This window comes from Hemicordylus capensis, chromosome 1 (genome assembly GCF_027244095.1).
Source record: "Hemicordylus capensis ecotype Gifberg chromosome 1, rHemCap1.1.pri, whole genome shotgun sequence".
Taxonomy (NCBI): Eukaryota; Metazoa; Chordata; class Lepidosauria; order Squamata; family Cordylidae; genus Hemicordylus; species Hemicordylus capensis.
The window spans coordinates 113795923-113819668 of record NC_069657.1 but is presented as its reverse complement, the minus strand read 5'-3'; the positions used below and the strand labels follow the sequence as shown (position 1 = coordinate 113819668).

The window sequence follows — 23746 nt, the reverse complement described above, 5'->3', positions numbered from 1 at the left end:
TCAAGACAGAGTTCACTTCCTTTTAACTCTTTAGGGAGAGGGGAGGCTGATCACTACATCAATACATTGTTCAGGCTTCCCAAAAGGAGACTCTACACATGGACATCACGAAAGCACACAAAGGAGAATATTATAAGAAACCAAATTGATGACATCCTTATAAACAAAAGGCATAGAAATGTAGTGCTATCAGTAAAAACGTATCCAGGTGCTGACATAAATTCCAACCATAACCACTAGTAGGTGTGTTCAGAGTGAGACTGAAGAAAATAAAGAAACAGAATGAACAGAATAGAAACATCAAAATATTCAAAGAAGATAGAGTCAAAGTGAGATCAAGGAAGAGATCAGACAAAACCTTCAGAATGTGAAGAAGACTGATAAAGTATGCCCTGATGTAGATGAGAAAGGGAAAAGGATAAAAGAAGCCTTATTAAAGGCAAGTAAGGAAAAACTGAGAAGCACCAAAGTTGTACCAAAGAAAAGATGGATGACCTCTGAAATCCTCAATTTAATGGAAGAAAGGAGAAAATATAAAAGAAAAGATGTGAATATATATAGCAAAGTTCATAAATTAGTAAGGCGGAAAATAAGAGAAGCCAAAGGGAAAAAAAATATCAGAAAGATGCAAGGAAATTGAAGATATAGAAAGGAAGCACAATACTTTTGGTGTACACAAGAAAGTTAAGGAAAAGACAGGAAGAAAGAAAACACAACCTGGTGTGATAAAAGATAAGGAGGGGACAATTTTATTGGACTTATCAAGAATACTTAAGAAGAAGTGGGAAGAATACATTAAAGAACTGTTTAATAACAAGAGAAATGAACAAAATCAAATAATGAGCAGGGACTGGAAATAACACATGGAGAAGTAGAATAAGCGATGAAAAAGGCTAAAGAAAGTAAAGCTGTCGGTTCAGATGAGGTACCAGTTAAACTCCTCAAGCTAATAGGAGAAGAGATGCAGCTTTTGGTTTATCTCTATAATACAATATATAAAACTGGAATTATGCCACATGAATGGCTGAAATTGATGTTCGTATTATTGCCTACGAAAAATATCTCAAAGGAGTGTACCGAGTACAGGACCATAAGCCTCATGAGTCATGCATTACAAATATTCCTGAAGATTATCCACAGCAGAATTTACAAGAAGCTGGAGATGGATATAAGTGAGATCCAGTTTGGTTCAGAAATGGAATGGGAACAAGAGAGGGAACAAGAGAGGAGATGCCTTGATATGAACATAGACATCAATACATGTTTCATAGATTACGAAAAGGCCTTTTATAAAGTGTGAAAATATTGAAGAGCAAAAACATCGATGACATGGACATTGGTATAATAGGAAACCTACAGGTGAAACTTGGAAAATTAGAATATCGTGCAAAAGTCCATTAATTTCAGTAATGCAAATTAAAAGGTGAAACTGATATATGAGACAGACGCATTACATGCAAAGCGAGATAAGTCAAGCCTTAATTTGTTATCATTGTGATGATCATGGCGTACAGCTCATGAAAACCCCAAATCCACAATCCCAGAAAATTAGAATATTACATGCAACCAAGAAGACAAGGATTGAAGAATAGAACAATATCGGACCTCTGAAAAGTATACAGTGTACTGTGCTTGATTGGCTAGCAAACTTGCCTGACCTGACCCCATAGAGAATCTATGGGGCATTGCCAAGAGAAGGATGAGAGACATGAGAACAAACCATGCAGAATTGCTGAAGGCCGCTAATGAAGCATCCTGGTCTTCCATAATACCTCATCAGTGCCACAGGCTGATAGCATCCATGCCACGCCGCATTAAGGCAGTAATTGCTGCAAAAGGGGCCCAAACCAAGTACTGAATACATATGCATGCTTATACTTTTCAGAGGTCCGATATTGTTCTATTCTTCAATCCTTGTCTTCTTGGTTCCATGTAATATTCTAATTTTCTGAGATTGTGGATTTGGGGTTTTCATGAGCTGTACGCCATGATCATCACAATTATAACAAATTAAGGCTTGACTTATCTCGCTTTGCATGTAATGCTTCTGTCTCATATATCAGTTTCACCTTTTAATTTGCATTACTGAAATTAATGGACTTTTGCACGATATTCTAATTTTCCGAGTTTCACCTGTATACTGGCATCAAAAGACTGTAGTCTGTGTTGATGGAGAAATGACAGAAGAGATCGACATTCAAAGAGGAGTGAGACAGGGATGTGTTCTATCCCCTGCATTATTCAAAATGTATTCTGAAGCAATATTTACCAAAGTATCTTTTGAACAAGGTGGTTTTATTATCAATGTTGAAGCGGCAAATAATATCCGTTATGCAGACGATACTGTCATGCTAGCAGACAACATAGCCCATCTGCAAAATCCTTTGGAATGCATAAACAAAGTCAGTGTAGAATATGGGTTGAGAATGAATTTGAGAAAAACTAAGTACATGGTCATCAGCAAAGGACCTCCCATTGCAGCAAACCTAACAAGCAACAACACCCAAATTGAAAGAGTTTAACATTATAAATACTTGGGAACATGGTTAAATGAATACAATGACAGTACACAAGAAATAATAATAATAAAAAGATTGAAATGGCAAGAGCAGCTTTTGTAAAAATGGAACATCTGCTCTGTAATAGGGATGTGCACAGAATAAGTTCCATGCACTCCCGGGAAGGTGGGGCATGTTTCCTTTAAGGGGCAGGGGAAGCGCTGCCTACCTGCCAGTCCCCACCCCGCCACTTTCCCCCTTCTGATGATATCATAAAATATGGGTGCGTGGGACTGCGGAGTCCCTCCCTGCACCCCAGTTGTATTTTCATACCTACTTAGCATAGCATACCTACTTAAGTTTCTTTGTAGTATAAAATCATTGGCTTATCAGAATGTACAATATGCAATGCCTGTTCTTTTGAATAGGCTTAGCCAAGCTGGCGATCTTAGTTATCATCATTAGGCCAAAAAAGTTCTACAGATAAGCTATGAACTGTTGCAATAACCTGTAATGTAGGTTACAGCTAATACTTTGGCTCCTGGGCCCCCTTTGGGAGCCTGGGCCCGGGTACGATGTACTCCCTGCACCCCTCCCCCATCATAGGCCCTGGGCTTAGTTTTAACTCACCTCCCCCCCAGATAACCGGGTTCTTCTGTTGGGGTTCTTATTGGGGAGCATGAACCACACTCTTAGACGAGCAGTGCTGCATGCCTGCATCACTGAGCCCTGGAGGCCAGGATGATGCATCCTGGCCCCAAAGATCCCACAATGCACCGTGTGAGTGCATGGTGCATTGTGGGGATTCAGTGACAGGCTGGCACCTGTCAGTGCTTCAGTGCCAGCTGAAAGCAGCCAGTGCTGGCACATGATCAGGTAAATGGGGTTAAAGGAGCACTTGCTCCCTTAATCTCGTTTAATAGGTAGGCTCCCAAGGTGGGTTTGCTGTTGAGGTGCTGCTCTTGAGCCACGTGGCTCCCAGCAGTTCTTATGAGCAGCCACACTTGGGCTTGGCTGCCTCAGCCCGGGCTTGGCTGCTTGTGAGAACAGCCCCAGAAAGTTAGAGAGGGGGGGGAAATGCCCCTCAGCAGGTGCCGAATACGTTCCTTTCATCACTGAGTAAATCTGTAGGGTTCCCATATCCAGACCAGAAAGTAGTGTACCAGACAGACTTGGGCTCCAGCATTTCTTTTTCAAAGATTACCATCATCACGGATTGAATGAAATGGCAACACTTGATAACAAATGAGAAGTACTGACTTGTGCTCATTTAGTTTCTGTACATTTGCAAAAAAGCAGTGCAACCCTATCAACTGTGTACGGATTACAATAATGGCATATTGATATGTAGAGTCCTAGAGGTATCAGATCAAGATGTTAAATGAAAGAGAACATAATAGAAAACGAAAATTAGCAACTGGGTTTCTGTCAACAGCTTATCACTTCAATATGCATTCCTATTAAACATACCATCAGAGGCATTATTCACACAGAAAGTCACATCACTACATATATTCCTGACACGGCTTCTTCTGGCCTAGGTTAGTACAACAGCAAAAACTGTACTTAAAAGCCAAGGATTCGGCAGGTAGAGTAACATAACCTCATCTCTTTGGAGAAGCAGCACTTTTAAGAGCAATCCCATGTATCTGTAGCTCCTTTGGCTTCAATAATTGCTAGAAGCTTCCAACAAGCCTGTCTCTTTTCATAAAGTGGTCTATTGTCACTTGTTTAGTGGAAGTAGGGGAATTGTGTCACTCTGTTCCAGTCCCACTTTACAATATATTAAGCAGTCTTCTTTGTTGACAGCGCAACACTGAAATGGAGAGCAAGACACTACAAGGCTTTTTCTGGGGAGAGGGGGCATTACTTATTATACAGGCATGGTAGTACCTGTATAGTGAAGATCAGGTTTAAAAATTGCATTCCGCCATGACAAGCCCTGACCATCCTTTTGGTCTGTCTAACCTACTTGAAATGTGGCATGCAACCATTAGAGGACAGTTCTCTCTAAATGTCATACAGATCTGTTGAGAAGTGATCACATGACCAAAATACAAGACTTTGAAAAGGAGGCTCTTACCTTTTGAAGTCCCCATTATATAATCAACTGAGGGCCTACATCACAGTACACAGCAAATGGCCTGACTGACTGACTGTTTCTACCCAGTAGCAATATTTCCCCTCAGTAACAAAGAGGGCTTCTGCTTCCCTTTCTTCTTTGCTGTGTGCACTGAGTCACCCAGCTCTGCTGTGTATCTAACTTGACCATCATTCAGAGCAGAGATTAGACTGGTCTGCTGAGTCTCTTTTGTGTCTGCACTGCAGCAGGTGTCTAACAGTTCAGTCCATTCCATATTTATTCCAGAGTAAGTGCTACTGTTGTAACCACCTAACGGTGCAGCAGGAAAATGGCTTAACTACCAAGCCAGAGGTTGCTGGTTCGAATCCCTGCTGGTACCTATATTGGGCAGCAGCGATATAGGAAGATGCTGAAAGGCATCATCTCATACTGAGTGGGAGGAGGCAATGGTGAACCCCTCCTGTATTCTACCAAAGACAACCACAGGACTCTGTGGTCGCCAGGAGTCGACACCGACTCGACGGCACACATTACCTTTAAGTGCTACTGTTAATGAGTGTGGGTGGGAATAAAGAAAATCCTTTTAAAAATGGAAGGGATGATAATGAAACCATGTAAAAATAGGATGGGGGAGATAATGGAAAGATCCTTTTTAAAAAAAAAACATGCAGTGGATAATGGATAATCCCTGTTCAGTATGTGTGTGGGGGGGTTGGGTGGGGTGGGGTAGTGGAAATATTGTTTTAAAAATGCAGGGAAGAGAAACAATATAAAGTTTCTTTTAATAATGGGAGAATGGAACAATCCCTGTGTGTGTGTGTGTGTAGGCGGGAAAGAGTGGGGAGTAAACTCACCTTACCTCCTGTGCAGCACAGACTGTGCTCATAGAACTCTGACATTATCCAGTGTCACATGGGGATGGGATTTATTAGTATATATTTTTAAAAGAATGTCAAGAAGCCCTCACCTGTTGTCTGCTTTGTAGACAGTATGGCAAGAAAGAGAGAGTAACCATTAAATGGAAGTCTTAAATTTAAAGGAAAAATATACTCTGTATATGCTCAAAGACTCTGATGACAGCTACAATGTACTACACTGTAGACATCAGGGGAAAAGACAGATATTAGTAAGTGTGACTACAGTGAGCCAGTGTGGTGTAGTGGTTAGAGTGCTAGACTAGGACCGGGGAAACCCGAGTTCAAATCCCCATTCAGCCATGAAACTAGCTGGGTGACTTTGGGCCAAGCACTTCTCTCTCAGCCTAACCTACTTCACAGGGTTGTTGTGAAAGAGAAACTTAAGTATGTAGTACACCACTCTGGGCTCCTTGGAGGAAGAGCGGGATATAAATGTAATAATAATAATAATAATTTCCTTGTTGGCATTTTTCGTATATTTTTTTCGGTTAAGCGACGTTTCTTCCAGTAACTTTGCTGTCTTCAGCCCTGGTTGCTCAACTGAAGATCCTGAGTCCTGTTGCCCACTTGCTACCAGATGTCCAGGGACTCCAGCACCTGGCGCAGTCCTTGTTGACCCGGGTGACGACCGATCCAGTATAGATTTATTAAAGTTACGTCTCACCATATTGTTGATGGGAGAGGCACTCTTTGTCTGTTGTAAAAAGATGTTGGCTGTTGTAAAAAGATAGCACAGAGTGACTACAAACAAAGGCATGACAAAGTAGCAGGGATGATACACTGGAACATCTGCAAAAAATACAAGCTACCAGTAGCCAAACATTAGTGGGACCATAAAATTGAAAAAGTTGAAGAAAATGAAGATGTAAAAATATTACTGGACTTCCGACTACAAACAGACAAACACCTGCCACACAATACACCAGATAGAACTGTAGTCGAGAAGAAAGAAAAACAAGTGAAAATAATCGACATAGCAATACCAGGGGATAGCAGAATAGAAGAAAAAGAAATAGAAAAAATCACCAAATACAAAGGGCTGTGGCAGAAGAAGACCAAAATAATCCCAGTGGTAATTGGTGCCCTGGGTGCAGTTCCAAAAGACCTTGAAGAGCACCTCAACACCAGAGGGGCCACAGAAATCACCATCAGCCAATTACCAAAAGCAGCTTTGCTGGGAACAGCCTATATTTTGCGACGATATCTATAATAACCAACAGTATTGATGATAAAATTCAGCCATCCCAGGTCCTTGGGAAGGACTCGATGTCTGGATAAACAAACCTGTCAATAACACCTGTCTGACTGTGTAAACAAGAAATAATAATAATTAATAATAATACATGTGTGACCACTTTACTATGGGATGGGGTCATAGTTCAGTGGTGGAGCATCTGCTTTGCATGCAGAAGCTCGCAGGTTGAATCCCTGGCCTCCCTAGGTAGGGCTGGGAAAGACATCTGCCTGAAACTTTGGAGAGCCGCTGTCAGTCCGTGTAGACAGTACTGAGCTAGATGGACCTACGGTCTGCCTCAGTAAAAGGCAGCTTGTTTTAACTTGTTGTTGTTTTAATAGTTGGTTTTATTGTGTTTATATAGTATTTATGGTTGTGAACTGCCTAGAGCCTTCAGAATCAGGCGGTATCTAAATTAAACAAACAAATAAACTTCCAGTGCAAGACAGGAAATATGCTGCTGACCGTAACTGGTACAAGAGATGATATCCGAGGCACAGAGCCCTTCCACACCACTATGGAGAAAACTATCAGAGCAGCGAAAGAGGGGAGAAGAACGAGGCCTCGGAGAGCTTGCCAGAGGACCAGTCCCCACAGCGCCGTCCTTGCCGCAGGACAGGAGAGTTCAATCTCTCCTTACTACATGTGCTGGCCTTACGAGTGCCAGAGAGATGGAACTTAAGAGACAGCAGAATTGCCATTAGTGCTGAAAACAATTGCCACTGCATGGCTGATTCAGTGGGCTGCTTCACCTGGCACGTGTCTTTTGAACATAATTTAATTTTGAATTTCTATTCTATTTTCCTTCTCAGAGGAGGAATATATGAAGTAGTTTTCAATGGGAATGAAGCAGAAACTGTGCTGATTCCTTAGTGAGAAACATTGTGAGGCTGTTGTAAAGATTACTGGCTGACATCCTGACTAAATTTTCTTGAGGAAGTTAATCTGAAATTAGTTGCACGACCTTGAGCAGTTTCTAGCCTAGTTCTCATGAACAGCAATAGGGTAGGGCAAGCAAAACAAATGCCTGCAGGGCTCCTGGCTTTTCCTCCTACCTCATTAAATAACTGATCCACTTGTGGAACTCTCTGCCACAGGATGTGGTGACAGCCAACAACCTGGATGGCTTTAAGAGGGGTTTGGATGACTTCATGGAGCAGAGGTCTATCAATGGCTACTAGTTGGAGGGCTGTAGGCCACCTCCTGCCTCAAGGGCAGGGTGCCTCTGAGTACCAGTTGCAGGGGAGTAATGGCAGGTGAGAGGGCATGCCCTCAACTCCTGACTGTAGGCTCCCAATGGCATCTGGTGGGCCACTGTGCGAAACAGGATGCTGGACTAGATGGGCCTTGGGCCTGATCCAGCAGGGCTGTTCTTATGTTCTAACTAGGTACAGCTGCTGGGTAAGTCAGAGTTCTCCTACCCAGTGGGAGCCTTGCACATGACCCCCGCCTCCTGCCTTGCTTTGTATGAGCATACAATCACAAAATAGGAGTGCACACAGCTTCTGAACCTGGGTAGATTCAGAAGAACAGCGCTGGTGGATCAGGCCCAAGGCCCATTCAGCCCAGTATCCTGTCTCACACAGTGGCCCACCAGATGCCTCTCCACAGGCAAGAGCTGAGGGCATGCCCTCTCTCTTGCTGTTGCTCCCCTGCAACGGGTATTTGGAGACATCTTGTCTCTGAGGCAGGAGGTGGCCTACAGCCACCAGACTAGGAGCCATTGATTGACCTGCCCTCTGTGAAGTTGTCCTTTTTAAAGCCATTCGAGCTAGCGGCCATCGCTACTTCCAGTGGTAGAGAATTCCATAGATTAATTATGTGCTGTGTGGAAAAAGTACTTCCTTTTGTTGGTCCTAAAGCTCCCAGGCTTCAGTTTCATGGGATGACCCCCGGTTCTAGTATTGTGATAATGCATACTTTTATACACCTCCCCATAATCACCTCTTTTCCTCCAAGGTGCTCCAGCCTCCTGATCATTTTGGTTGTCCTCTTCTGCACCTTTTCCAGTTCTACAATATCCTTCTTAAGATACGGTGACCAGAACTGCAAGCAGTACTCTAAATGTGGTCGCACCACAGATTTGTATAAGGGCATTATAATATTAGCATTTTTATTTTCATTTCCCTTCCTAATGATCTCTAACATGGGATTTGCCTTTTTCACTGCTGCCGCACACTGAGTCAACACTTTCAGTGAGCTGTCCACTGACAGTTCAGAGCCCATCAGTGTATATGTGAAGTTGGGATTTTTTTTGTCCCAATATGCATCATTTTACACTTGCCAGCATTGAACCATGTTTGCCATTTTGTAGGCCACTCCCCCAGTTTGGAGAAATCCTTTCAGAGCTCCTCATAATCTTTGTTGGATTTCAATACCCTAAATATAATATGTTTTAAGGATAAAGTGAGGGAGCATCATATACACCACCCTGAATCTTTGAAGGAAGGGCATGATATAAACACAATAAATACATAAAATAAATCTCCAGTATAGCGCTCCCCTGGTAAGCTTATTCCAGGCTAGGCACATTGCTGCTGTCCTAAGTGCACTGACCCAGCCAGGCAATTGAAGTGAGATCCTTCTGTACCACTCTTAGATGCACCAAGCAGCTCATTTTCCCCAGGTGCCTACTCCTTGAAAAAAAATGATTAAGGATTTTACAGGAGTGGGTTAAATATCAGAGGTTTGTGGAAGAGGTTCCATATCTTAGTCTTTGTATACACATTTTGAAGGATTTCAGACAATAGAATGACCTGAAAAGAAATGTATTTTGTCACAGTTCTGAACAATTTCTAACTTGTCCTGGTAAGTAAAACTGGATCACTTATTGAAAGCAAGTTACAGTTCCTAAAATGTTCCAAATTCAAGAAATTGTTGCTTCCAAAGGCCTGTTAGGAACATTCACACCCATGGTACACATAGAATGTAATTCTGATGGTCTGTTTGGGATCAGGGAGCCAAATCTAAGTCCCTGCTACCCCTCCAGCATAAATGATTGGAGCTTTCACCAATGATCTCACCAGCACTGTTTGTGCACAAACCAGGAACTGTGCATGAGCAGTCGGTAGGAGATTCCTCATTGATCTGGGGATATGTCTACACATAAAAACATGATCCTAGCTAGATTGGGTCCAATGTCTTGTGAGAAAAGCAGGACTCCTCAAGAAAGACATTACTATAGGTTAACAACTGTTGAATCTGCTAGGAAGATTCTCATTGTGCATGCACAATGGTAAAGAAAAATGTTTGCATTGTGTATCTCGAGAACAATGTGAAACCAGACTTGACGTGAGTGACCCTTGTTGCACCAGATTTTTCCAACCCTGTGCATGTCATGTAGGAAAGAGAAATAATCTTGAAATGGACTAAAGTATTTCGTTTCAGTCCTCATTTTACTTCAGAGAAGGGAATTGAATTCCTGCATCTTTAGTACCACAGTGGATACGTTGTAATTCATACCAGGACACACAAACCCTGCTCAGACAGGTGAATATTGTATAATTGCAATATTTGTCCCAAATCATACAACTGCTTGTACAGAAAATAATATTTTTAAAATGTTTAATAAAGCTTATCCCACATGGAAAAAATGGTCTTAGGCTGCAGTCTTATACATGCTGATAAATCCCATCAACTTAATGCACATATACTTGGATTTCTGCCATAGCTTGGATATCTGCTGTAATTTGTTGCTTATTTGTTTCTTTGGTTAAACTAGAAGGATAAGGATTCATTTGCAGGAGTTTCGGAAACACTTCAGGCTGTACATTTAGCAGCTCATGTTAAGCTTCCAATGAAAGCAACATCTTATGACCTAGATTTAGATCCATTGGAACAATCGCAAATTTCCTATAAACCATTCACACAGTTGTTTGGGGGAATATCAATAAATCAATTTACAATAGCAAAATGTTGGAAGTTTCTAAGTTTTATCACATAAATTAAAATCTGTGACCTTCTCAGTGACTCCATGAATGAAACTGAGGCTTGTGGTTTAATTAAATTGGAAATGGCAAACACTTCTATATATGGTCTGTAGATTATTGATCACTGTGTTAAAAGGGCAAACCAGCACAAAGACAGAGACAAAAGGGATTCTAAATGGTCCCTGAAATGCACTTTTTTCTCATTAAGGGACAGACACAGTAATCTCACGTGCACACAGACTTTCCTCCAGGCTTGTACAACTTGAAATCCAGGAGGCCAAACACAGCCATAATTTGTGGCCTGCCAGATGTGTGACAACCTCCCTGTTTTTGTGGAATTAGAGAAAAGAACACCACCAAACCAAACCAAACCAGTCAGGAGGTTTATCTAGCCCGAGTGGACTGCCGTGCATGGCTGACAGGCTAAGTTCATCTTTGGTCACTTGCATTCCTCTTAGTGGTTCACAAGTTGTGCCAGCCTGGCCTATATAGTGGAGAGTGCTGTAATAATTTGTACTGTAGTTCAAACATTGTGTTTTTAACCATGAACAAGTCTATGATAAGAATAAAAGTAATGGCAAGGGTTCAAATAAAGTCGTGTCTGGAAGGAAAACAAAACATTTCACAACAATTAACCAAGTAATAATTGGTTAATGTCTGAGGTTATATCAGTTATCTACAATGAATTTAAAATTATCAGGTTTGGGTAATGAATGCTAAACTATATGCATACTGGGGAAGCTCTGCAATTCCCAGCTTGGACCAGAAAAAGATGAAAGCTAGTGTGCTATAGTTGCTAGTGTGTTGGACTAGGACTGAAAAGCCTTGGATTGCAGCTCAGTGATGAAGCTCACTGAGTGACTTTGAGTCAATCACTACCCTCAGCCTATCCTACCTCACCGGACTGTTGTGAGGATAAGGGTGAAGGAAAACCATGTTTGCTACTAAAAAACAAACATGGATAGATAGAGATCAATAAAAATGATATCTATGAGCAGCCCAACCCAGGCGAGGGAAATCCAGCCTGGGTTGGGCTGCTCGTGTGGAACACCAGGATCACTCCCAATTCCAGCACTTCTGCCCCGACTAGCCCAACTTTTGCACCCGGCGTTTAGTTCAGCAGGTGATAATGAGAACCATCGCCGCCGGGTGACAAGGTCCCCTCCCTGGCCTGCCACTATTTCCGGCAGCGAACCGGAGGGAAGGAGTGGCCACACGGTAATGAGAGCAGCTCATGGCATGGGGCACTCTGGGAAGCGGGAGGGGGAAGTCCTCCCACTCCAAGCTCCGGCCGTCACCACGCCACTACTCCTGTGAGCGCGCGGCATGGCAGAAGGACAGCCAGCCACTGCTCATCTGCTGGGGGAGGCAGGCAAGCTCCTCCCTTCTCCACATCCCTTCTGAGCAGTGGCCAGAGGTCAAGTGGACAACCTCAGTAGGTTTCCATGCTGGGGGGGAGGGAGAAAATACAAATCCATCACCCTCTTGGTTTTTTATTATGTTAGTGGGAAGGGCAGGAAAAAAAAGCACTGTGCTCTAGAAAACATAGTGACTTCTTATCATCTGCTTGGGGGTTAAGGAATCTGGGTGGGAATGGCATTCTTACATTGCTTCCCTCCCCACTCCCACCAAGGGATCTTTGGTGAAAGCACCTACATTTCTGATCTAATAGGGCTGAGCATATGAACTGCTTCAAGAATTAGATGTAGCATTATAATCTTGAAAAAGCACTGACAATCAAGCTTGTTAGAGTAAAAGGCTTCCACTACACATTTTTATGAGTATCTGGGGGGAGAAGTGATGGGGCAACTAGCTGGGGCATTTGATGCAGAGTATGTTGTACAAAATGTCATTGCAAGCCTTGGTATAAACAACAATAAAATGGCATTTAATGGAAGTGCACAACCTTTTCTATGGTTTTGCTGAAACCTCTTATTTTCTTTTCTCTCTTTTCTTGTTTTCCTCTTTTGATGCAAATAAATTAGTCTTTGAGTAATGGCTTATGGGCAGATGGAGATGGCGGGAAGTGATTTCATCTGTTTATAATTAGATAGGAAAAATAAGAATGTGATTATATTTTACGTCACCATCAAATGGATTATAGATTTTCATATTTGTCAAACAAGAAGCTACACACACAGCATTGCAACAGTGAACTTTTAAAATGCTTTGTTGTTCATGGCCATACTGTAACATAGCATCGCTTAAGATTCAAAATGTCAAGGCTGTAGTGACACTGAACAAAAAAAAGATCTGGTGTCAAAGTGGCTTAGCTGTATGTCCTTGCTGCATGACCCAAATTTGGAGATAATATTGTTTGCATGTTGCCACATTACTATTATTATTATTAATTTATATAGCACCATCCATGTATATGGTGCTTTATAACAGACGAGAAGACAGAGCCTTTCCCCGAGGGGCTCACAGTCTGGTAACAGTGACAAGGCTAAGGGCAAAATGGAAAGTGGGGCAAAATGGAAAGAACATGCAATTGTTTCAGTTACATGGACTTAGTTCCCTACTGCAACTTGGTTCAGTTACAGTAGGGAGCAGAGACTAGGAGGTTGTGCCAAAGGCTTCAAGGGAAGAAGAACAGAGACTAGGAGGTTGTACCAAAAGCTCAAATGGTTGTGCCAAACCCTAACTCTTCATACAGAGGCTTTAAACTAAAAGTAATGCTTGTGCCAAAACCTTCTTGAATGGTTCTGCCCAAACCCTCTTCAATGGTTCTGCCCAAACCCTTTTCAATGGTAGTGCCAAAATCCTCTTCAATGGTTGTGCCAAACCCAACTCTTTGTACAGAGGCTATAAACAAAAACTCAAACTAGGAGGTTGTGCCAAAGGCTCAAATGGTTGAGCCAAACCCTAACTCTTTGTACAGAGACTAACGCTTTGTACAGAGCCAAAGGTTTCATGGGAAAGGTACGTTTTGAGGAGGGATTTGAAGGAAATCAGAGAGGAGGCATCTGGGAGTGGACAGGAAGCCAGTGAAGAGATTTAAAGAAGGACAAGACATTATCCAAGAGGCAAGAAAGGTGAATTGTTTTGGCAAGAGGATGCCCAACAGAATGGAAGTGAGGTGCTTCAGGTGAGGAAGTGACAGGGCTGAAGTGAGACAACAGAAGACCAGAGCGGAGAGGGTTACCGTAGTCAAAGTGAGAGATGACCAGAATGTGAGATGGATGGATGGATGGATGTGTTTATTTCAAAACATGTATATTCCACCTTTCCTGCCCAAAGGCAGCCCAAGGCAGCATACAACAAAAGTTAAATTATAACAATAAACACTCATGTAAGACATAAAAAGGTAAAATCAAAACAGCAAAATAAACCACAATAATAACATAATTTGACAATCCTGATACTCAGAAATAATCCAAATATTAAGAGCCAACAAGAAGCATCCCTAAAGTGGGACAAAAGAGCCATGTTTTTAGAGTGCCCCCCAAAAGAGTGTAGAGGTGGGGCTTTCCAGGCTTCTGACAGGAGAGACTGCCATGAGGGCAGCTGATGTAGCTCTAGCACACATAAAATAAGCACAAGCGTATCCCAAGAAAGCTTGATAGATTCTGCATAGTAAGGTCAGGGCTGTGTTCTTAAGGATACTTAAAGCAGTAACAAATTCCACTGGGGAAAAATGGGAGTTTTTTTCTTAGCAACAGCTGAGAATCAACAAAGCAATCATGTATGCAGAAAAGTCAGCCTTTTGCCTATGGCAGAGGTAAGTATCACATGAAAGGCCCCACTTGCCCTAAATCGAAAGGAGAGTCCTTTGCATACAAAAAGGTTGTGTATCGCAGCCACTTGCACCTACCTAGAGATCCCTTCAGATGTAGGGCTCCAGTGCACATATGGAGCTTTCCCGCCTGCAAGTGCTGCTGTATTAACTTCGGTGAAGGGGCAGCTCAATGTGCCAAGTAGTATGCATAGAAGTTAATGGGGCAGCCTGTACATGGAGTAGCACATCCGAATGCGCATGGGACACTGTATTTAAGACTAGTGTGTTGCTTAGTCCTGTAGTCGCCATATGAGTGTACAACATTTTCACCAGAATTAGATTAAAAGTTCCTGGAAAGAGAATAAAACACAGTTCAGTTAAGTTTAACAAAGTTGAACTCTAGCTTTGTATGGGTAAAGAACTGTTTTCTATTTACCTATACATTAATATGTAAAATATGAAATTATACCTCCTATAATACTAATGAATGCTTCCCACAATGAAATACACATGGATGGACATGTGTAGAGTAAATGCCTTGTGTAGTTCCCTGGCAGTCCTTGTGAAATCAACAAAATCCAGGAGCTCATCGAGTACAGGAATCATTCACACAATATATGTTAATGGTGATCCAGTCGCAGGAGTCTTGTGTGAGTCATCCCTTGTCTAGAAAATAAAATCAGGCTCCACAGCATGATCCTAAGCATTGTTACCCAGAAGTTAGTCCAACCAAGTTTAGTGGGACTCAGTTCCCACCACAGTAAGGGCACATATGTTTTCAGCGTTAGTCTCACTGAGTTTAATGCAATGACTTTCAATGGGTGAATGAAATGGGTATGGATTTGCTCAGAATGCATCTTCGTTATTCCCAGTTCCTTCTTTTCCTTGCATGACCACACTCTACCTGGCTCACCTAGCAATTTGCCTGAATGGCATATCAAACAGTGGCAGAGAGAAAGTCAGCCTTACTCATTAAAAAAAAGAGAAAAAAGTAAATTATACTCTGTCACTCTGAAAAATTGCATTTAAAAAGTAAAACATGGTGGGTGTGCGAGCCAAATCACAATACTGCCCTTAAATTGCTCAGTGGTGCTTAAGGAAATAATACTTAATTCTGCAGAAATTGTTTTTTAACCTGCAGATTTTCATTTCAATAGGGAACTCAAATAATATATTTGCCATATTGTCTTCCCCTAGTTGCATAAAGTACTTGCTTATTTTGCTTCAAGCATTAATATATGGCTTTGGAAGAGATAAAATTTCTTTAGAGGCTGCTATCAAGGAACAGGAATTAAAACACTTTAAAAGCATGGAATGTGAGCTCTTTAAACATTTACTCCAACTTTAATATATAAATACAAAATAGGCATGAATTACAATTGCACAATTTCTTACGTCATTTTATTAAGAACAAAATTGGTCATACAGACTAGATCTATATAAATAAAATCACAGTACATTATACTCGTGTTTATAAGAACGTTGTACTTTTTATAAAATTAAGAAATGTAACTTTATTTCATCCTTCAAACTGTTACTGCAAATGAATCATGCATTACCTCTACTGAACAAAGAGAAAAGGTCCACCAAATTGACAAAGCCCTGACAAGGATGTGGCTTTACGTTCCAAAATTAGACACTGAACAGAGGTGTTCCAGGACTACTTATTGAACAACAAATAGTAAAATATAATACAATGTTTGTGTGTCATAAAAACCAAGTCATATCTAAATAACATAGGTCTCTTTACATACGTTTGTGATGTGTATTAAATAAAATTAAAGGGGGATGAATGTCCAGCATGCAACTGAATAAAACATCCCAGTTTGAGAGATGGATGTGGATAAATGATGCAGATAACCAGCATCTACCAAGTGGTACATTGCTATGATGTGCTTGTAGCCACTAGGTAAGCTGGTTATCTGTATTGTCTTCCCAAGTTGTAAGGAGAATGTTACTACTCCAGATTTCTGATCAGGTGCAGAAGGATAATAACATGCTCTTTATCATGTAGCAAGATGATACAGATAACTACTTACCACCCCACTGTGGTCATGTGCACATTGTAGCATGTTACTACTTGATGAATAGTTATCTGTATTCATTCATTATAGGCCAAAGAAAAACAGAAACAGAAAAAAAATGGAAAACAAACGGATAAAAGAACCCAGATGCTTACAGTCCATCTTCTATACGTGCCTTGTCTGTTTCAGGTTTGTTAGCTTATTTAGCAGCTGAAGTGTGTATCCGTGTTGTAATCCTTCCTGAGTGTGGTCCCATCACAGTCATTTGGATTTATACAGTTCATTTTCCTTCATGGAGATGGAGGCCCTTTGAGAGAATTGCAGGACCCTGGCGTACTTCCAGCTGCAGTTCCTTGCCCAACCCACTGTATTAGAAATCACCTTTTAATGCCATGCTTCAAGATACACTTCCTGGAATGCACAGTTCCATTTACATCACACCTCAGTTGGGCACAGTTCATTTCTTTTAACCTTTTGTTGTTGTTGTTGACACCATGGAACACCATTATGAAGAAGGCAACAACTATTAATGACCATGAGAACCAAACTGAAGTAGACATCAGTGTTCTCATTTTTTGTAAGAATTACTACACTGTTGTGTTTTTTCACATAACAAGCTATTTTATGGAAATGGACTGAATGGCAAAATTCTTTCCTTATGAATACTAGTGACATTATGTTCCAATTTTATTGTGAGGTACAGTCATTTTATAGTACATTGCTCTTGGCAGAATGAAATTCAGAACACTCCAGTATGTTTTGGCCAAATTTAAGTTATCCCTATTTTTAACTTTTCTCCCTTCTCCATTATATTAGCAATACTAAAAAAGAAAAACAAAAAACCCACCCAAGCCCCTCTAAAAAACAAAACAAAACAAAAGCCCACATCCAAACTGTATTGCTAGTCTAAGTGGTTCTGAACAGGAGTACAATGAGCCTCCCACCCTCTGCAAAAAACAAAAGACGACACTTTCCCCCCACTGATTCCTTTAGCCTAAAGAGATTTCCTGCAGGTTTGACAGACTTGTACTCATTCCACCAAGGGTCGATTAAGCTTTTTGCCACCCATAGGTAAAAAGGCTTTTGCCACCCTTTAAAACTTAAACAAAAAAGGTTTGCCTTTCTTTTTAAAGGTAAAAGGGGGACTTTCTCCTCGCCCACTCCACCCTTGCTGCAGCCACAGAGAGAGGGGCAACAAAATTTGAGGAGGTGCAAAATTTGCTGCTCCTCAAATTTTGCCGCTATAGGGAAATGCCTACTCTGCTTCTCCATTAACCCACCACTGCACTCCACTATTGTTATACCTTTAAGAAGTGTTGCTCTGATCTTCAATATATTTTAATCGAGGACTTGCAGTGATTGTATGGCTCCCATTTCAAAGAAATTTGTGTTTTTATGAATGGTCACTGCAAATCAAAATGATTTAAATGAAGACTGAACTCATTGCTCTCCATTCCCTTCTTTCATTTGGTAGTTCACGCCAAATGAAACCAATCAATATGGAAGTAGATTCATATTCAGTTATAGCAATTGAAACTGTTGGGCAGGAGGACAGCCTCCTGAACTATAAATACCTCAGATGCTCGCCTTCCTTACATTAGTTGTGAAAGTGCTTCTTGCCCCCTCTTTCAATGCCCTGTGGATATCATGTACACCTCTGATTTCTCTTGTAGTTTTCCTAGTTTTACATAATAAGATGCATCTCAGGTACAGCATAACTTCAAGGCATTCATGGGGGGATGCTGTGGGATTATGCTGTACCTGATATACGTTTTGTTAACCCAAAGCAATTGCTGGTGTGGACAGACCATAGATGTAACTCTCAAACCACAGACTGGCCATCATTAATGGGCTTTGAGCTTATGAGCTTCCTCCTTTCCTTCATCTACTCCATCTTAACAAATAAGAAGAAAACCTTCAGTACAGCTAGTCTCCTGGCTCCCTGTGAGGGCAAAGCTCTTTCTCTGCCTTCCTAATGCTGCAGAGAATGTGGGCATAAACTGTGTTATGTGTGGGCTCATATTCGAATAGTATCATCATTATCTGGTACTATAACCAAAGTTATGAATTATGGATTTGTATAGCTTGCCATGGAATGGTAATATCCAAATACAATGCTTTGAGTGGGAATAACTGAATATTTGCTTTGTATTTGCTTTCAGGTTGTGTTATTTAATGTATGGGTTGTTTATTTAATAATTGGTATTTTAAATCTTTTAAATTATGTTTGTAAGTTGCTTTAAGAATCTAATGGTGAACAGTCAGGATAGAAATATCCAAATAAATATATAAACAAGTAAAATGACAATTTCAGCAGCAATATAAGAAAAACTGGGACCAACTTAACAACAACAACAAAATCACAATAGTCCTCCTAAGCTCATCTAGTCAAAGCTTCCATTGGCCTCCTGGGAGTTTTGCCTGAGTACAGATTTTGCCACACTGGAGATTCATGCATGATAGAACATAAAACTGTCACTATGCTTCATGCTTGCTTATACGCAGAGCTCCCTCCAATGAAATTTTCTGAAAGGCCAGGTATATGATAACAGATATGCTTCGATAGCTTTGACCAAAACAGAAGTACTCAAGGATTACACACACATTTTTGGCATGTGTTCAAGCAGCTTATTCTGAATGTCTGCAGATATTTTCTGGAAATGCGTATAGAAGGTAAAGTCCAAGCCAGAATATTCTGCATATATTTGAATATAGGTTCTTCTGTGACCGTGGCTATCATAGCCTATATTAGTTTAAACATGGCACCACTCTGATCCTAAAGAGTGGCTGATATACTGACTAATGAAGTGAGGATGCAGCAGGAGGCTTCCACACTACTGCAACATATGCAGGGCATGGGATTTTTGCTAATCTCCCCTGCCTCCAGAAGTGCTCAGTGCCTTCCAAAATTATGTCCCTGAGGGCTGCATGACTTCCAGAGGTAGGGAAGATTAACAAAAATCACTCTTGTCCACTGAAGTAATGGGGAAGCCTCCTGCTGCATCTCACATCATTAGTCAGGATGTCAGCCATTGTTTCCAGGGTCCCTGATCCTACATATTGTTTCCAAAGGTCAAAGAAGATCCTGATTCAAAGACATATGCGATCTCCTAGGGGGTCTCCCCAGAATGCCCCATTCACACGGGGCATTCTGGACCTTCTGGGGGCCAGGCGGCCCCCAACCCCTGCAACCCCTACTAAGGCCAGTCACCCTGCAGGAGCCTCATGGTGCTTCACAATAATCTACCCTAAAAGGAACCAATTGCATACATTTCTAATATGTGTTTGGTATAATGCCTATTCTTTTCTTCTCTTTTTCAGAAAAATATGACTGGAAGAAAGCTGGGTGTAAAAAGTACAGGAGGATTCTGTCCCTGGCTGCAACTGTGGATACGGAAACAGCAAATATCAGGCATTGGGGGCTATGGGAGTGTGGGGGTTAGGTTCCTGGTCATCGGTAAAATGGTAAACAATTTGTGAAAACTAGCTAATTCGGGGGGGGGATGTGGGGGGAAGATCCTTACCATGCTTTGCTGCTCTCCTGAGTCGTGCTGTTCCCCAGAATGCCCCCAGATCAGCCAGAAATTGGCAGAAAATCACCAGTTTTTCTTTTTTAGAAAAATAGCCATTTTGAGGCTCCAAGACACAAAATGGCAGCCAGAAATGACTTCCGCGATCATTTCCAGACACACCCGACCTGCGGATACGTGAGGTTGACGTATTTTCCCCCTCCCCTACCCCTGCATATGCCGAGGTCAGGTGTCTTTTACCCAATCGCGGATACACAAATCCACAGATATTGAGGTCTGTCTGTATTTGCAGTCTGCCTGCTTTAATGTTTTGAACTATTATTATGCTAAATTAGTGATAGTTGGACCCATCCATATTTGATTTGGGTAGGAACTAGTTATAATGGATTAATTTGGAGAACGTCCACTAGACAATGTAATATGGATAATGTCATCAAAAATGCAGTGGACACAGAGGCTTTCCTAATCCTGCTGTACTTTGCCCTTTACAATCCTTACTGCTATAGTTTACAAAAAAAGGTCAGGTGATATGGGGCAGTATAAAGAGTTTGCAGCAATGTTGGTGTCTCGTGCTTCAGGCCTGGACACTCTTGCAAAAATGTATGGCTCTGTTCAGGCAATCTAGGAAGCATGGGAAATATAGTTCCCGATCTTTAAGCATCCCATTTCAGATTGGTTCAGAATCTAGAAGAGTAATGGTTCAGTCTGAAGGGATGTGGGAGGTGCCCCTCCCCCATTTCAGACTCTTTCCTTTCACTATGTAAGATGGCTAAAATGTTGACAAATCAATCAGAATAGATTCCAATTTGCAATTTTTACAAGTGGGCAAGACTGAATTATAGTTATAGAGATAATTCATTATATAAGCTTAGTTCAATTATTTGAAAACTGAGTATGGAATCACAAACTGAATACAAATATTTAGTCTGTGATCTTTATAGACTGAATAGTGCTCCCAACAGTAAATTACTAGGAATTTTTAAAATGTCTTTGTTCTTGGTTATACACATAGTGTGTCACATTAAGGATACCAAGTATCCTTAACACTGGCTATTCAGAACCTGATTGACAAAAGCCCTTCACTCTTAAAAGAGTCAGTGGAAGATCTATTTATCTTCTACTAGGAGGCTGACAGTCCTTGCACATTTTGTTTTAGAATAATGTTCTCATGCCATGTAACAAGTGCTTTAATTGTCCCTCCCTGCAGATGAAATCTGCTGCCATTTTGGATGTCTTCCAAGAATTGCTAATTAGACTATCATTTATTCAGCCTTGCCCAAAATGAAATGATGCAGGGGTCAAGTTTCAACCCCTTTAGAAACAATGTTGCAAGGTAAATATATTACATTTAAGTTAGGCTGAGCAATTTACAATCCAGATACAAAGCCTTGACACAGACTACCAGGTAATAAAACCATGGAGTCATCAAATACAAATCTATTTTATTTTTCTTTTGTTCTGAATTATTATGCCTGGTGAAGAATGAGGCTCACTAGCTTGCTTACAGAATGCCTTTAAACTGCTAGAGTAAGTCTAATATGAGGTATAACTTTTACATATTTTTATTTCAGTCACATTTGTTTCTCAACTCTACCTTGTTTCCCACTGCCATCATCTATTTACAGCAAAACAGGGTGCTAGGCTGTGGGGTGAGGCATTGTACTGGACCCTGAGTTCCTGCTCACATTTTGTTCTCCCCACCTCCAAACCACCAGGTGGGCGGGGGAAGTTCTCAGCCATCCACCCATGAAGGGTAGGAGGGGTAGTTGTTGTTGCCACAGCTGTTGGGTGGAGCATGGGCCTTCAGGCAGATGTGGGCAGACCGAGGCCCTTGGGACCATGCCTAATTTGGCCAACTGTGATACTGGTTTTGATTTAGACTATTCCACAATCTTTTACAAGAGAGGCCACATTCTGAAAATGCAATGGCAGGACTAGCTTGCAACTGTGTTGCTTTGCAGTGGAACCCATGTCACTTGTAAGATATTCTGTTCAATCAATAATAGAGGAACAGTATTTGTGTATTCTTCCCTCTCAGGTTCATATGGGCTGTCTGGTAGTTACCAATTGATGGTTGAAAATGATAATACATACCGTCTACTGAAACTTCCATATCACTGTTACATTCTAATTCATACATTATGAATATAAATACTGCCTACTCATAGTATAACTGCTGGATTATTGGGCAGTAGCGTTAGGAACATAAAACAGGGCAAGTTCGCCTTATCCGTCCATGATAGTAGTTATAAGTAGCCCCCCTGATAACCTGGCAAAGAACCACCTTTTAACATGGTGATTCTCTTTTATTTAGCAGGGGGAGAGTAACTGGCCTTATACACCCCAGCACATAACCTCGAGTGACTGTCTGTCTTATGTTTCTTTTTAGATTGTGAGCCCTTTGGGGACAGGGATCCATCTTATTTATTTATTATTTCTCTGTGCAAACTGCCCTGAGCCATTTTTGGAAGGGCGGTATAGAAATCAAATAAATAAGTAAGTAAGTAAGTAAGTAAGTATGTTCTTTTCCATGAATCTTGAAATATACTGTTGGTTATCACCTGCATTTAGACAACAGAGCTAACAGTGCAATTAATTTAAGGGGAATAATGACAATATAGACATTACTGATAGACATGGGAAACTAAGTTAGAGCTAAATTGTAGGAAGCATCAGAAACAAAAGTACATCTATAACTAACACAAATTTTTGTGTTTTATGGTTTCAGATTAATATATTCTGGGGTTGTGAACGGGGAAAGGGTTAAATAATGGGATTAAAGGGATATCTTTACCCCTTTGGACTCTCTGCGGAATGGCCCCTGAGAAAATGGCTAAGAAAGAGTTCAACAGGAATGCCAAATTTCTGCTGAATAGGTTAAAAGAGTGAGGAAGCCTCTTCGGCAGCCATCCATGCGCAGAAGGCCCGCATAACATTTCTGCGGAATAGGGCCCTAAATGAAGACAAAAGAAAAAAAGGAATCTAATTGTAACTTGAGGAGAGGTTTTGACTGCATGGTTTTTTACCCTAATCTCCGAGGACATTTTTGACCTCCACATAATGTGACATCCCTCTGGATACCGTGAGGCATTATACTATTACAAGATAATAAGCCATATTTCTTTTTTGTATATAAATATAAACAACAATCTCTTTTAATTGTTTCTCAATATATGTAAGCCAGTGGGTACTGTCATCCATAAAAGAAAGACATAATCCAGTTGGCCAGGATGCACTGGCATCTATCCAAAGTTTATAAAAATCCTTATATACATAATATCTGGATTTTACGTTAAGTTGGAAGTATTTTACATTGCACTAAAAAGAAAATCTCTGAGGACCAGATTTTAAATCTCACTTTAAGCCTTTGGATTCCGATGTGCCTAAATAGGATTTAGCCTATGCAAATGGATTCTGGTTGGAAAAATATATTTTCTCCAGTGCTAGTGTCATTTTAAGGAGCGTCTGCCATAATGTAAAAGGAGTGAGATGAAGAAGTCTTACCTCTGCAAGTGGATGCCAGTGAGCAATGGGTTTCCGAGGGTAGGAGAGCATTTCATTCCAGTGGTCTCGCCCAAGGCTTTCTGCATCGTTGCCTACTTGGCACACTCCAATTATCTCATTGTGACCTACACTGTGAAAATGTACCATAATATTTATTTCTTAATAAATTTTGCATTCAGGATCTATGCATTTTTTTAAAAAAATCATCTAAGGTACTAGAAGTTTTACTCTTATGTATAAAACTGACCTCAACATTTGATTGAGTGAAAATTCTCCCTACCCTGTTTCTTTATGTAACACACAAAGTCT

General features: G+C 41.0%; 1 protein-coding gene across 8 annotated transcripts in view; it reads right to left on the bottom strand.

The window, feature by feature from the left end:
* Nucleotides 1-11728: 11728 nt before the first annotated feature.
* Nucleotides 11729-23746, bottom strand: part of SYT9 (synaptotagmin 9) — a 129344-nt gene continuing 117326 nt past the window's right edge. For 2 of the 8 annotated variants that reach the window (XM_053284258.1, XM_053284255.1), the window contains 2 exons: nt 23438-23567; nt 15697-22886 (listed from right to left, as the gene is read on the bottom strand). In XM_053284258.1, the coding sequence (XP_053140233.1) occupies nt 22779-22886; nt 23438-23567 (238 nt within the window). In that variant the 3' untranslated portion in view covers nt 15697-22778. Of the gene's footprint in view, nt 12698-13846; nt 14730-15696; nt 22887-23437; nt 23568-23746 lie in introns of those variants that run through there. The other 6 variants (XR_008313235.1, XR_008313234.1, XM_053284257.1 and 3 more) reach the window with 6 other exon arrangements.